The 16097-nt window shown below is 39.1% G+C and overlaps 1 protein-coding gene across 39 annotated transcripts in view; it reads left to right on the top strand.

Moving 5' to 3' along the window:
* Positions 1 to 16097, top strand: part of ADGRL2 (adhesion G protein-coupled receptor L2) — an 869983-nt gene that overhangs the window by 820895 nt on the left and 32991 nt on the right. For 34 of the 39 annotated variants that reach the window (XM_044001737.1, XM_044001738.1, XM_044001736.1 and 31 more), the window contains 10 exons: positions 229 to 525; positions 1091 to 1194; positions 2117 to 2302; positions 3606 to 3644; positions 6553 to 6736; positions 10508 to 10630; positions 11068 to 11273; positions 12454 to 12627; positions 13996 to 14205; positions 15244 to 15464. In XM_044001737.1, the coding sequence (XP_043857672.1) occupies positions 229 to 525; positions 1091 to 1194; positions 2117 to 2302; positions 3606 to 3644; positions 6553 to 6736; positions 10508 to 10630; positions 11068 to 11273; positions 12454 to 12627; positions 13996 to 14205; positions 15244 to 15464 (1744 nt within the window). The remainder of the gene's footprint in view (positions 1 to 228; positions 526 to 1090; positions 1195 to 2116; positions 2303 to 3605; positions 3645 to 6552; positions 6737 to 10507; positions 10631 to 11067; positions 11274 to 12453; positions 12628 to 13995; positions 14206 to 15243; positions 15465 to 16097) is intronic. The other 5 variants (XM_044001763.1, XM_044001762.1, XM_044001754.1 and 2 more) reach the window with 1 other exon arrangement.

The raw sequence follows: 16097 nt of genomic DNA, 5'->3' as shown, positions 1-16097 counted from the left end.
ATTTTAGGACAGTTTAAGGCTTCGACAGATCTCATAGCATATCTCTTAATCCAGCCATCCCCTATGCCTTCTCATTCTGTATAACACGCATCCACGTGCTTCCCCTGCAAATCCATAGGAGAGAATAATTGAATTAAATTGTCTTTTTTTTCCCTTTGACAAGAATTCTCAGTGATTCTTGTGAACTTTTGAAAAATAGGGATTAACATACTCATCTTTTTTCCATAGTGCCTACCACAGCAGTGACAGTAACTTCTTCAGCTGAGCCGTTCCAAACCACAGTATCAACCACAAGCACTCCTTCACAGAAAGGCCCCATGAGCACAACTTTAGCTGGTGGAACAAAGGAAGGAAGCAAAGGGACTAAACCACCTCCAGCAGTTTCTACAACCAAAATTCCTCCTGTAACAAGTATTTTTCCCCCGCCAGAAAGATTCTGCGAAGCTTTAGAAGCCAGGGGGATTTGGTGGCCTCAGACACAAAGAGGAATGATGGTTGAACGGCCTTGTCCCAAGGGAACAAGAGGTATTTCCTGTGAAATATGTATAGATGTATGTAGCTAAAAACATTTATGTAAATGTGTGGGCGCGTACAGGCACATACATCCACACAGTCCTCAATCAGTAAGGTGCCCCCATTTTGAGAGGACTACTTACGGTTGCCATATTTGTAAAGGTTGATAATACAACGTCTGTGGGCATCATTTAGATTTTAATCTGTAAAAGTCCTTTGAGTCCAGGCCCCAAATGCCTCGAATCCTTGAGGACCCAGGTTATACTTGAGGTTTTTGCCCAAGGACTAAAGATTGCTTACAGCTGCCTTTCTCATTACAAGCCCCACTTTGGAGAAATTCCAAGAAAATGAAGGGCTTTTGGTTTGTTTGCTGTAAACGTCTGATATTTCTACGCCGACTTTATATTTACTGTTTGTAATCTGCGTTATTCCCTACATTTTCGTCAGTTATTGTCAACTGCCTCCATTAGCGTTTATTCAAAATTTAACACACAGAGCGGGAACGGCGGAGCTGATTTCCCGAATGCATGCAGAAAAATGGTTTCAATTTCACTGTTGTTTTCTACATCTGTTGTAGGAACTGCCTCGTATCTCTGCGTGGTTTCCACCGGCACATGGAACCCTAAGGGCCCTGATCTTAGCAACTGTACCTCACACTGGGTAAATCAGCTGGCTCAGAAGGTTGGTTGGAATCTCTTAATATGATACACACTGGTGATTAAAGGCTTTAACTTCGAACATAAATAATTCAACTTAGTATGTTGAAACCATCTTTATTGCTCTTTGTTCAATTTAAAAGTAAAAGAATTATGCATAGTTTTTGTCTGTGAACCATTTATTGAAAGTTAAGCCTACATGTGTTTTGATGTATATTATTTACTATGTTAAGCTTTTTAATGCATACATGCTTGCTTCATTTCATTTGTGTTTAGTATGTTCCGGGGTGGGTTTGTTTTGTTTTGATTTAATGTTCAGATGATGAATTCTATGTAGGCCCAATAAATCAAATAGATTTAAATGTGCAACTGAATTTTCAGAACCCAACCAGATGTTTAGTTGGCAGATGATGATAGAACAAATAAAATGTCTTTAAAGATGGCATTATAAATGAAATCCCATTTACAACATATTGCCGTATCACCTTTGGTTTTCCTCTTACTCCCCAATCAAACCTTGTGAGGTGGTGAAAACTAGATAATCATCACCTGTCCCAAACCACTTCAGTTTGACTTTTAAATGCCTGCAACACCGGTATGAACCAGTAGATTTCTATGCTTCTGTGAATAGCACGGGGAGGGGGGGGGGGGACTAAACAACTAAAGTTTAAATGAAATAGGAGCCTCAGCTCCAAAATTCCAATCTGATTTCAGTTTGGGGTTTTTTTTTTTTTTAATGCTTGTTAAGAAATTTCTTTTGTGTGTCAAGGATCTAAGAACCTTTCATCTTCCCAGATAAAGAAAAAGTTTATTGGTCACAATTAGTTGCAGATTTTGATGTGTGTGCAAATGGGTGTTTTGCCACCACAAAGGTATGCTGGGAGTCAACTTGGAAGCGGTGAGCGGGACATGGGCTCCTGCTGAGATAATATAAATTGTCATTTCAGATCCGAAGTGGAGAGAATGCCGCTAGTCTTGCCAATGAGCTGGCTAAACACACCAAAGGACCTGTGTTTGCTGGGGATGTGAGCTCATCTGTGAGACTGATGGAACAATTGGTGGACATTCTAGATGCACAGCTGCAGGAACTCAAACCCAGTGAGAAGGATTCGGCTGGGCGGAGTTATAACAAGGTATGCAGAGGGGTCTTGTCATTTTTAATTAGGTGTTTCTTATGGCAGATTCTCCTTCTACCAGCAGTTTGCTGTTGAAAACTCTTCCTCTTCTCCCTCCCCTCTTTAATTCTTATTTGCTTCAGTTCCCAAGAAGGCATTATGATTAAAGACAGGACAATAGGACAGTAATATTATGTAAATAATGTCAATTAGATTACGCCAGACCTCCGTTGCTGACAGGCTTCAAAGACTAGATTCCTGACTTCAAAATGCATCATGTAGGCATTATACAGGCAGACTTTTCAGGCAGTTCTTCTTTTATACATGCCTTTTCTTCTGGTTTCATGAGCAGACCATAAAAAATGGCGACTTTTCTATTATACTTATAATCATTGAAGTGATGTTTCTAAAGGCAAGCTTTGGGAGTGGAACTTAAATTTCTAGTTTTCCACTCCTCATTTTAATTGCATCAGATGAACTCTTGTTGTTGTTGTGTGTTTTTGTTTTTGTTTTTTTTGTTTTTTTTGTTTTTTATCAGAAGATCATTGGTTTAGTACATGTCCCCTTTGGCAGAACTAGTATGGAGAAGTTGATAGGAATCTTAAGGCTGGGTGGGTATGTGATGTTCCCCAAACTTTATAAGGCATTGAAGATTGCACATTTCTTTCATTCAGTGTAAATTCTATGTCCAGAATTTTTATACCTCTTCATTTAGTTCCTTAGAAAGAAAAAACAACATAATAATAATAGCTAATATTTATAGGGCCCTTATCATATGGCAGATACTAAGTGTTAACTGTTTTATAATTATCATTTCATTTGATCCTTACAACAACGCTGGGAGGTAGGTGCTTTTATTAGCCCCTTTTTACAGATGAGGAAACTGAGGCAAACAGGTTAAGTGATTTGAACTCAAGTCTCTCTGACTCCAGGGCCAGCGCTCTATCCACTGTTCTACCTGAGTGATATAGGGAAACATGATATGATAAAGGCAAATGAATGCTGCTTTTGGGGTCAGAAGAATTATGTTCAAATCTTGTCAATGCCATCTACCCCCTTTGTGACTGACAAAATCCCTTCATCTGCTTCAGCCTCAATTGTGAGGGGGTTGGATTTGACCTTTAATGCCCCTTCCCACTAAAGGAGGAACATTAGTGATGGATGGTCTTATATTCACTGAAACCAGATAGCATTGCAAAATTACCATACAATTCGAGATTAACTTGAGGGTTTTTTTTTTAAATACATATACATGTATTTTGGGGGCACCTTTTTAGAGATGTTCATCTAACCTCTGATTTTCTTTTCTCTTACTAAAAAGCTCCAAAAACGAGAGAAGACATGCAGGGCTTACCTTAAGGTATCTCTCCTCTGCTGTCACCCTGCTTTCTCCCTGCGTCAGCTACCTGCCACGCTTTATCATCTTGCTGCATGATCCAATGTATTTCAGTCTTTGATAATTATGTATTGTGCCCCCTATCAACTATACAAATGTTGGCTTTGCACAGGTATAATACTCTCAGAATAAGCAAATAATACTTTTCTTTTTTTTTTGCAACATTTCTATTTATCCAAAAGTACAAGAATATTAATGAAAACCTTCTGAATTGGAAAGTAATAAATAATACAGTCCTTTTGTTTCCCAATGTTATCCTTGTGAATCAAACAACAGCTGGCAAACAGCTCTGATATCTTCTTGGCAGTTTATCATATCAAAGACTGTATGGCCATGATTGGATGTGCATGAAAATGTCACTGCTTTCTTCTATCTGTGGGATGCTCTTAAATTAAACAGCTTGGGTCTCGAGATTTTTAAGGGTTAAATCCAAAGATAGCTGGTGTAGGGGTTGGGTAAACTGCAAATGAAAAATGAATATTGTGACAATTCCATTGGTATCTGTTTAATGGTGCTTCTTGCCAGGCTGAGAGGGAGAGGAATAGACTCCATCCAGTTGCTATGCCCATGATCAGGGAACTATTGATGATGCTACCACGCACAAGAGGACAGATAGAAGTGGGCTTTCATTTTGTCTTATAGATTTATGAAGTTCCCTTTTTTAGGGGATGGGTGATCCTCCCATTTTTGTCTGTCCTCCCTCCTAGGAAACACAATAGTGGCAAATCAGAGTTCAAAGGACCTTTCACCATGTGTGCACACACCCATCTTTAAACACCTTGTTCTCTCACTTTGGGGAAATTTTAGTGGAATACAGGTTACTCGACATCCGTGACTTCACCGGTATTTTTTTGCCACAGTCTCCAGTAAGAGTGGCAACCAGCCAGATAGGATTAGATTTTGCTGGACCTGAGAGCTTCAAAAGAAAAAGTTGTGGAAGGGTCTGTTTTTAGGTATTAATGTTCTAAATGTCCCTTTTTAGCCTGACTAATGGGGGCAAGGAAATAATTGCTGAAGTAGATAGAATTCCTCATGCTTTAATTTGCAGTTCACCTTTAAGGTAAAAGTTTAATGTCTGAAATGTAATAATTGGTATGTTGCCCAGGACACATGCCTCATTGGGAAAAGTAGCCCTTTTTCCTTTTGGCTTGGAGAGCATCTCAGGAATATGATTATGCTGATCATTTTGTTTCCACTAGAGACATAGACATGGTAATAAATAAGCTGTAACTGAAATTAATAATAGCAGGTCCCGGGCACACTCTGTAGCAGCACAGGAAATCCGAACATGACCTTCAGCCTTGGCCAGTATCACTTTCAGAACATCCCACATGAGCTTCTGTGGTTCAGATAAGACGAATAAAACTTCTTCGGTTACAAATCAGAAGCTGACTTACGCTATGCAAATGAAGTGAGTTCCCACTTTGTGACAGAGGATTCATTTGTACCACAGATTAGAGGCTCCAATCTGTATTTCTTGGTGACTAATGAATCCAGCCTCAGCAGACCGATTTCGGTTCCACTCCAGTTAATGGCTGCAAGTGGGATCACTGTGAACATTCTAACTATTCCATCTCCCATTAGAGAACAGAGTAGGGGAGGGAGAAAGCCTTTAATTCCACCACGGAGTATCTTCTACCTGCCACGAAGGTCGTGGTGGCTCACAAAGCAGACAGAAAGAGGATATTAAGATGGATTAAGCTAATTAATCTTGCTCTGGCAGTGGTCTCCACCAACATTTTCCTATTCATTTCAATGCAGTATTCCCAACCAGTTTTAGGGGGTGGGCTTCTGTTTGTATGCTCTATGCTCATTCCGCCCTCAGCATTTATTACTTGATCAAACAGATCGCATATGTGCTAAAGGACACACAATAACCAGGTAAATGGGGCAGGGATTCACCAGCGCATGACATAGTCAATGCACACTTACATTATGCATCAATGAGAGAGCCTGCCTTCAATTGATTAACTGATTAGTGTGATTGAGTGGGTTATTTTATAAAGAGAATTAAAAGATGTCTCTTTGAATTTGTCCCCCTCCCTCTCATCTCCCCCATTATCTATTGCTACTTTATGTGTCTCTGACTTAACCTCCACATGAGAAGATTTTCAACAGGGTCATTTTCATGGGACTTTACTTTGTATCACACCCCTCTTCCTTCCCCTTTCCCTCTCTAATTCTGTAAATCACCTGTTTAGACTTAGACTGTCTTGTTTGTTCAATTGATTCATTGCCTTTGCTCACGGGCCACTGTGCAGGAATTGTAGTTAGTGGGCTCTAGGATTTGGACTCAGGATCATACAGTGAGTTGGGGGAGAGAGAGAACGTTTGCAGATCATTTACACACTCAGAAACCACTTCATCTCATTAGTCTTTGCTAATGAACAAATGTGCCAATAAACACTGTTTGTGGGCCACGTTTTGGCTAAGGCGTTCTTTCAAAAACAGCATATTATCTGTTCTTTCCCACTGTCAGCATGAGGCAACTCCTTAAAGTATCTTCTGTCCAGAAAATAAAATCCTTGACACTATATGTAAGATTAAAGCCTCAGGCAAAGTCATTGGCACCAAGTCTTACATTTTTTTTCCCTTGTACTTTTTGACCCTGTTTTGGGGTACCATATAAATAGAAATAAATCCGATAACTACATTTACATCTCACGACCAGTTTGACATTCTAGTAACCTTTTTAAATAGTCCTGTTTTGAAGTAGTTAGGTCTATTTTATGTTAACCAGGTGTTCCGGTATCTTTAAATCAGAGTAAATCTTCTTGACAGCTGAATATTAGAATTGTCACAAGACAGTGCTAGAAAATCTCCTCAGTGCCAGAAGGAGTCAGGCCTAATGATAGTTTTCTAATGGATGCAGGCAATTGTTGACACAGTGGACAACCTGCTGAGACCTGAAGCTCTAGAATCCTGGAGAGACATGAATTCTTCAGAACAGGCACATGCTGCAACGATGCTACTTGATACACTGGAAGAAGGGGCCTTTGTCCTGGCTGACAATCTCTTAGAAGCAACACGGGTCTCAATGCCCACAGAAAATATTGGTGAGTATTCCTATTGACACGTGGAGCTTTGCCTGGGAGATGAAAATGGGTGGAAGGACTATGCTTTAGTTATTACCCACTTTCAAATATCTTTAGTCATTTTTTTTTCCCTTTTTTCCCCTTTTCTCTCCTCCCCTCCTTTATCTTTTCACATCCATCCATCTCTCTTTCCTCCTTTCCTTCCCTCTCTTCCTCCCTCTCTTCCGTTTTCCTTCCCAAAAGAAACAAAAGAAGTAATAGATAAGCAAATTACAGACAAGGAATACTTGGCATTTGTTTTTATTTCCCCAGTGCCTGGTGGTACCTAGTAGGTGCTTGATAAAGACTTCTATAATTAAATTGAATCAACCCATCACCAAATTAATTCAAAGGGAAAGGATAGAAAACATGGTTTAAAATTGTTTTGCAATTGAAAAATCATTAGCAGAACACATGGCTAAAAAGAGTCATTTAAACGCCCCACCACGGGTTTGCCGAAGTTCCCAAAATTCTTCCCGTAGAGCTGTGGAAGATGCCTTTTCATTTTATATCATCTGTTCCTAATGAATTTAAATAACTTTTGTGGAATGTGTTCTGCCAGCTACATATTTCAGGCACAGAGTACATGGGCCACATGTTTACATTAAGCACAAGTGCCTTCAGGTGAAAATGTGCTCAGCGAACTACATCTCCCATAATGCAGAATGTCCATGCTCCACAGATTGCAAAATAGCTACAGAGAGTTTAGAGCATAATTCAGAACTTAAGTGCTGGCACCAAAAGGAAAATGCTCAGCGATGAAAATGAATGGGGGCAAGGTACACCACAACCTCATTTAATACAGTCTTTATTAATCCAGAATTTGTGATAATTTAGCTGAGTTTAGCTAGTTTGTGCTAACCAAAGAATCTTGGGAGTAAAGAGTTTGCCAAGCAAATAAACGGTGGAATGCTATTGGTTATGGTGGAAAATTCACGAGTTACAGAGGTTTGAGAGTTGGAAGGGACATCACCGGTCATATAACTTTATCCATCTCTGGGAGCAGCATGAGGTAATACCAAGGTTTAAGGCACAGACCATTCAGCTGCCAAAACAAGTTGATTGGTTGTTTCCAGTTCATCATGGTCCTAGAAATGAGGTGTCTATGCCAGTTAGAATTGTGTGTAAAAATAGAATACACAGGCTCTGAGTGGAATCATGTCACTAGGCATTTGTTCAGTGCCTTCAGTACGCCAGGAGTTGTGCTAAGCACTGAGGATACAAAGAAATTCCAAAAACAAACAGCACGCACATGCACATGCATGCACACACATGCAGAGTGTGTATCCACAAGAAACTCGTAGTTTAATGGTCAAGACTCATGTCATCAATCACATAAAGATAACACATATGTAGATACATCTACATATATATACACACACGTGTGTGTGTCTGTGTGTGTGTACGCAAATTGGAGAAAATCTCAGGGCGCTTAGACTGGGAAAGTCTCCTAGAATGTGGGTCTTTAACAGACTTAAATTCAGCCAGACAGAGACGAGGAGGGGGAGGGAGTTCCAGGCATAGAGGACACAACCATTGAGAGAGAAAACCCTTGGCATCGGAAGATGGAGTGACATGAGTGTCACTGGATCAAAGAGTACGTGGCAGGGGGTGGGGTGGGAATGGGGACGGGGTGCTCAGGTCCTCTCCGATCAGTAAAAGTGCATGAGTCCATATGCCCTCACTCTCTGGCATCTATTTTGAGATCTTGGGAAGGGCTTGTATATTTCCTTTCTCGTTCTCCTCTTTGTTCTGTTCAGGTGAGATTGCTGGACAGGTGAGAAATAGTTCAGAGAAAGAAACAAAATGCCCCCATTGCTGCTGCCTGATTTGTGCTGATCTTCATTGTGTCAGAACCATTCTTATTAAGTCTTTCAATTATGCTTTCTCCTGACCCCCCTAACCCCCCAAAAAAGGGGAAAAATGAGGTGATTTTCCTACATAAAATTCTGAGTCCTCTGAGCTCATCTTCCTTTGTAGAGAAGTCACAGTCAGGCACAGGTAGCAAGTCTACCTGCCTTTCAAGAGAGAACCTAAAGGAGAATCTACAGATTGCACCCCCTTTCCTCAGTGACCAGGATATGCCATTAATACTGCGCTCAGAATTGTCATCTTTATCCCACTCTTTGCAAGGCAAAGAAATAAATCTATTTGCCTAGAGCCAGTCATATGAATATAATTTTCAAATAGTATATACAACTGTATGAAAACATAAACACTAGCAGAGCTTGAATGAGAGAATCCAGCTATAGAAATACAAGGTCGGGGAAGACAGAGATCATGCATTCTGTCCCCCACCCCCACCCCCACCACCCTTTCTGGCAAGTATGCCCTCTGAGGTAAGGGGGCATGTAGATGGAGAGAGTTTTAAGACTTTTCTACCTGTTCCGTCATTCCTGTTATCCATGGTCAAGAAAGTAAAATTTGTGCCAGTTTCCATTTTTATGTCCCATGCAAAAAATGCCATCATCTGAATGGGGAAGCCCCCCCTTCCTTTAGGGGGCTTCTGTTTGGGCTGATGTCTTTATAAACTCACACGTACATATATATGTATATGTATATACACACATACATACATGCGTATATATACATATATGTCTTTGTAAAAATAGAAAATCACAATAGTGATGATAACTGTTAAACCCATCTTAACAGATGGGTTTAACACAGTTACATCACACTTTGCCTCTTTCCATAAAGATCACTTATTTCTATTGTTATTTTTATCATTGCTATAAGTGCAATGGTATTCTTTCTATGAATAGATATTGTTAATATGTAATGGCTTTGTTAACAAGGCTATTCTTTTTAAACAAAAAAAAAGCCCAATATGGAATGCTGAGATTTAGTAATAAAATTTCTTTTAATACAGAGTATTAAAAGTTATATATTTGTGCTAAGGAGGATTATAAAGATTATTATATTTTTCTTATAAAAAATTATTTTACAATTAATTAAATTGACTCCATCGGTCATGTAAATTCTCTGAGTAATTTCTGTGTTTAAACTTCTCATTCTTGTACACTTGTTCTCTTGGATGGTCAAGGGAAGTGTTCGTGTTTCTTCTTAAGATTAGAGAAAGCATAAAGAAGGTGGAGTTGAGACTTGTGACTGTATTAAGAGTTATGTGTATGTGTAAAAATAAATGCCAGTCTTAGCCTAATGCAAAGAAACCTGTTGATAAATATTTTGTACTGATTTGAGTAATTTGAAAAATAAAGAGATCCCAGTTTTAAGCAGTTAATACTACATGTTCTTAACTCTGCACATGCTGAACCAGATTTTATATCTAGAACAAGGGCATTGATTTGGTATTTGAGATGGATTTTTAGGATTGACAGTGAAGCAAAGGGTATAAAAATGAAGTTTTCAGAGCTTTCCATCCACAGTTCATTATAGTGATTTAAATGTAAATTTCACCATGTGTCAAATTTGTTAAAGTCAAAATTCCTTTTATCTATGGCTAGATTAGTTAGCTACTACCATGGTTAGTGCTCAAATTCTGTTAATTCTTTGAGAATTTTAGAAACCATTATACAAAGTTTAGATAAATCGATACCAGCAAAAGGCACAAAAAAAAAAAATGGCAAAAATCTAAATCAGCTATTCATTGGTAAATTTGTTTTTAAAAAACACTTTTTTTTTTCTGCTTGTAGAAATACTACCTAGGAAAATTTCACCTATCTGTTATTTGACTCTCAAAAAATGTATTTAACGACTTTTCTCTAATCCCTCTTTATTTGATTGAACCAGTTTTGGAAGTTGCTGTGGTCAGTACAGAAGGCCAGGTACAAGACTTGAAATTTCCTCAGGGCAGCAAAGGATCCAATTCAATCCAACTTTCTGCAAATACTGTCAAACAGAACAGCAGGAATGGTAAGGCTAAACATAAAATGATAGGATTTTGTACATATTCTCCATATTCTGACCACACGTTCTTGACCTCTTCCTTCTTAAACTTCTGACTAGCTGTACTCTTGCTAAACTTAAAATTTTTTTTTGGAAAAAGCTAGATTTTGGGGGGGGTTGGGCAATGAGGGTTAAATGACTTGCCCAGGGTCACACGGCTAGTAAGTGTCAAGTGTCAGAGTTTGGATTTGAACTCAGGTCCTCCTGAATCCAGGGCCAGTGCTTTATACACTGCGCCGCCTAGCTGCCCTACAAAAGCTAGATTTTTAAAATGATGATTTAGACTAGACACGGGACCAAATCTAAAATTATACCTCTCTTCCATTCCGTCATTCCTGATCTTCTACTAGACAACTGCTGTAAGCTGAATTCCTGTAAAATAAAATTGTTTTTCCCCTTTACAGGCCTTGCAAAGTTGGTCTTCATCATTTATAAGAGTTTGGGACAGTTCCTAAGTACCGAAAATGCAACCATAAAACTGGGGGGTGACTTTCTTGGCCGCAACAGTACCATTGCGGTGAATTCCCACGTCATTTCAGCCTCGCTCAATAAGGAGTCCAGCCGTGTCTACCTGACTGACCCTGTGCTTTTTACCCTGGAACACATTGATGTGAGTTACTCTAATGAATTAATGGGAAGGTCATCAAACCCAGCAAGAGAAGGGAGCAATGTTGGAGGAGGGGGGAGAAGAGGAGGAACACCTTTCCATTTGAATTTTAAATGTTGGACTAGGTCAGAGACACAAGTTTATTTAAGTCTATGAACATAAAATTAAATGAGCCTGGTTCAGTGATTATTAGAACTTAAGTGTATTCTTAATGAAAGCTAATTCAGTAATCAACATGAAAATGTAAATGACTCTAATTTGTTTCAGATTGAAAATTAACTCTTACCTTAACAGCAGGATAGCAGAATCTCAACTCTTATGGCTCTGCCTGTTTAGTGTGGCAAGTTTAAATGTCAGTGAAAGCATTTAACCCCTGTTTTTTAATTCCAGTCTCTGTTTGGGAAAATGTTTACGAAGCACTGTGAATTAAAAGGTGAAGCAGGGCGAGGAAATGCAGTTTCTCTGCTGTATCTTGAGTTTACTGCAAATCTCCAGCCTAGCTATTAAGTTGCTAGTTAATTGACTGCACCATGTTAGGAGATTGTCTGCAGTCTGTTTGGGCTTCCTCGTTATAAGCTTGCGAGAATCGGGGGCCCTCACAGCTGAGTGGATCACCCGAATTGGAAAAAGGGAAATGAATGTGTGAGGTTACTCCTCTCTCTCTCTCTCTCTCTCTCTTCTTCTTTTTTTTCTTCCCCCTGTTGGTAGCTATTTCAGCAGATTTGCCTGGATAGGAGTCTTAAAGAATTGGCTGTATGATTCAGATTGCTGTTTACTTGTCACTTTGAGCTGACCAAAAATGAGTGAAAAAAGGAAAATGCATTTGAAAACACTTGGTTCCTAAAGAGATTCCTTAGAATATAGTCATAGCTCGAATTTTGTCAGAAAGGGAAAAATGACTCTAATGTGCCATCAGTATGTAAAATCATAAGATGGAAATTGTAATTGTTGAAAATGGGTCTTTGGTAATTTAGAGTACACTTTACAGTGTTTCGGACTATAAAGTCCCTTTTAAGCTCGATGCCTGCCTTGTACAACATAGTCCACAATTTTGCTGATGAAAAACTTTATAGTCCGAAACATGCAAAGTTTAATCTAAATTACCTTTTACACATATTAAACAATTGCTATAGCCATCTTCGAGTGTAAAATCCTAATTTTATCTTGTCATTTTATTTCCCAGCCTGACAATTATTTCAATGCAAACTGCTCCTTCTGGAACTACTCTGAAAGAACAATGATGGGATATTGGTCTACCCAGGGCTGCAAGCTGGTTGACACTAATAAAACTCACACAACGTGTGCGTGCAGCCACCTAACCAATTTTGCTATTCTCATGGCCCACAGGGAAATTGCAGTAAGTATTTGCACTTCTAATGAGTATTGGGAACGTCTCCAGAGATTCCACCCAGCTTGGGAAATAAGTCCATTCTTTGGGTGCCCATTGTGACTGAAAACGAAACAAAACTAGGGGGAACTTCCAGACGTCCCCATGGTGCTCTTCCTTTGCCCTTTATTTGTTGCACTTTCTCAGAGGCATCTGCCTTTCTATTTCTTCCTGTTTTAGCCATAGCTTTTTTTCCTTTTTTTTTTCTTCTCTCTCCTGCTTTATTTTCTAAGATTACATTCTTTTTCTCAAGTTACACTGGTGGAACCCACTTGCACTATGTACCCCTCTGTGTTTCATAATACTTTTTCCACTTTGTCATTACATGCATAGTACAAGGTAATAAGTGATGAAAAAATTGGAGGGATTTCTTGAATATGTTTTAACATTCCTCCTTGTGCCTAAGTGGGAACAGACCACAGAAATCCAGGCATCTATTTCTAAGGAGGCCCGGTAGGTATCAGCTAGACCTTTTGTGGGTGCTAAGCAGCAAGGGTGGGTAGGAAATGAGTGATACAAGGGATAATTAATAACATACAAAATAATGACACAAAGAAAGAAGAGTTTCTTTGCAAGTTTCTGGGGCTGAAAAATGAAGAGAAAAGCAGCCTTTTATCCTAGTCACTGTCTTTTGTAATCCTTTCAGGCTTGGCAATTTCCAGAAATGTGTATTGTCATGACAGGCCTACTCTATTCTGTCCACTAACACTTCCAGATTAAATTTTCCTCTTCTCAACAATACTTTTTTTTTTTTTAAAGTGAGTCAGTTGGGGTTAAGTGACTTTCCCAGGGTCACACAGCTAGTAAGTGTTAAGTGTCTGAGGCCGAATTTGAACTCAGGTACTCCTGACTCCAGGGCCGGTGCTCTATCCACTGCGCCACCTACCTGCCCCTCAACAATACTTTTGATATTAAAAAATGTGTAAGACAAGAGCAAAGTATTGTTATACAATCACACATTCTTTTGCGGTATGGAGACCTTACTGTACTCATGTGTAACCCATGGTTAATCACTTAATCTCAGTCTGTTTCCTCATCTATAAAATGGGAATAATCATACCATCTACTTTATATAAGGTTCTTGGAGGATAAGGTGAGATAATATATGTAAAGCCTCTTACAGATCTCAAAGTGCTGAGCCAGTATTAGTTATTATTGTCATTATCATTCTGACTTTAGTTAAGCTCAGGTCTAGCAGATAACTTTCTGAGCAGGGGGGCTTTCTATTTGTGCACACGTGAAATAAGAAATTTTCCAACTTTTCCTTAGGAGAGCAACTTCTAACCCATGAGGTGCAGCCCTCCAGCTCTTTTAATGCCCCTCACCTCTCTCTTGCAGTATAAAGATGGAGTTCACGAGTTACTCCTCACCGTCATCACCTGGGTGGGAATTGTCATTTCCCTCGTCTGCCTAGCCATCTGCATCTTCACTTTCTGTTTCTTCCGTGGTCTACAGAGTGATCGTAACACGATCCACAAGAATCTCTGCATCAATCTTTTCATTGCCGAATTCATTTTCCTAATAGGCATTGATAAGACTGAATACACGGTAAGCTGCACCCCTGTACCTATTGATCATCATTCTCAGAAAAATGACTTTTTAAAATTTCGATGGGAGTTTAAATATGATACTGCCCCCAAGCTATCAACCCACACTGTATCACTGATGGGGGAACAATGAGAGGAAAGTTTTACATAGATCAAGACAGACAAGTTAATGATCTTTTTATGCATTGAAAATATCAGCCCTTCCTTCCCCTTTCTCCCTAACAATGTGTAAGCATGTTTGCCTATTTGAGAAACGTACTTTGTTATTAAGTCAGATGATTTGAATAGGACAGATTGGGTTAGTTCTGAAATTAAAAGGAGGTCTTTCACAAGCTCTTGCCTCCTTGACACAAAAGGTTCTATCCAGAGATAATTCCTGGAGGTTTATCTGTCACTATGGAATCTGTGACACAGCCTGAATTTTAAAATTTGGTAGTTATTTCATTGTGTTTTCACCTGGACAAAGGCGAAACTAAAGTTGGCTACACATCTGACAGCTGAACTTCCTCATATAATAAAAGCTGAGGTATTTGTCATTTAAAGCAGATAGAGAGACTCTTGGCTGCTTCACAGAATCTCAACCAGAAGCTATAAATAATATATCTGGAACCAACTGTTCTTTCTAGTCTCATGGACCAAATCCACTACAAGCTTGTTCTTGCACAATAGTCAAGATTTTTCATAGTGTTAACAACATGCCACTGTTGTAATTAAAGGATTACAACGTCATTGAATAGCATGTTCCATTAAAGAATGTGCTATGACTTTTACTACATTATAATCAAAATTAGCACCTTATGAAGTCACTGCAAGCTCAATACTGTATTAAAATTTCAGGAATGTCCTTCACTTACAGCTTTGAAAAATATCCAGACCCCATGAATAGAATTTCATAGTTGGTCACAGCATGTTTTCACATTTGTTTGCAGCAAAGTGTAGTGTTGTCTAATTTTTAAGAAGAAAATTGTGAGCTTTCCCAGCTGGTCTTGGACCTTTTGGAAGTGAGGCGCTGCTATTGACACTTGTCCTTTCTTTGCAGATTGCATGCCCAATATTTGCAGGCCTCTTACACTTCTTCTTCCTGGCTGCCTTTGCCTGGATGTGCCTAGAAGGTGTACAGCTCTACCTAATGCTTGTAGAAGTGTTTGAGAGTGAATATTCAAGGAAGAAGTACTACTATGTTGCTGGCTACCTCCTTCCTGCCACTGTAGTTGGTGTCTCAGCAGCCATTGACTACAAGAGCTATGGAACAGAGAAGGCGTGAGTAATTGAAAGAGACCTGAGTGTTTTTCAAGTGAATAATTTTTTTAAAGCCTGTTAGCTGTCGGTGAGGGTCCCTGACAGACTAAAATAGCATCTGAAAGCTTTATTGGGAAGAGAATGGCCATGCCGTACACAGATTACAATCGTCTTTTGTAATTTTCTAGGTTCAGAGAATTTCCACTCTGGGAGAGGCGGATTCTAAATTATGGTCTTTCTTTTTAACACAAAAGATTGACCTGAAACAAATTGAAAAAGTAAATAACTTTTTGGTCTAAAATGGATATTAAGTAAAAATTCTTTTTAGGTTAAAATGTCTGACAGGCTTAACCGCTCAGTCTTAAGCTAATGCTTCATTAGTTGCCTTTGTTCGGCTGCCCCTCTGGCTAACTCTCACACTGAATGATGATAGAAGAACATTCTATCCCATATGATGTTTTGCTTTGATAATATTTTGTCAGGCAGTTTGAACAGGATTAAAATTAGCCACTGCCTTTTATTTATAAAAATAGAGATATTTATAGAAAGTGACAGAAGGTAGGCGTAGACATGTTTCCAAGGATTTGAGTTGCTAGAGGCATGAATTTGCCTCCCTATACTGTTTACTTTCCCCTTTGATAAAATTAGTTGCAT

This window comes from Dromiciops gliroides, chromosome 4 (assembly GCF_019393635.1).
Source record: "Dromiciops gliroides isolate mDroGli1 chromosome 4, mDroGli1.pri, whole genome shotgun sequence".
Taxonomy (NCBI): domain Eukaryota; kingdom Metazoa; phylum Chordata; class Mammalia; order Microbiotheria; family Microbiotheriidae; genus Dromiciops; species Dromiciops gliroides.
Note: the sequence above shows the minus strand (reverse complement) of the source record. Positions and strands in the feature narration are given on the sequence as shown.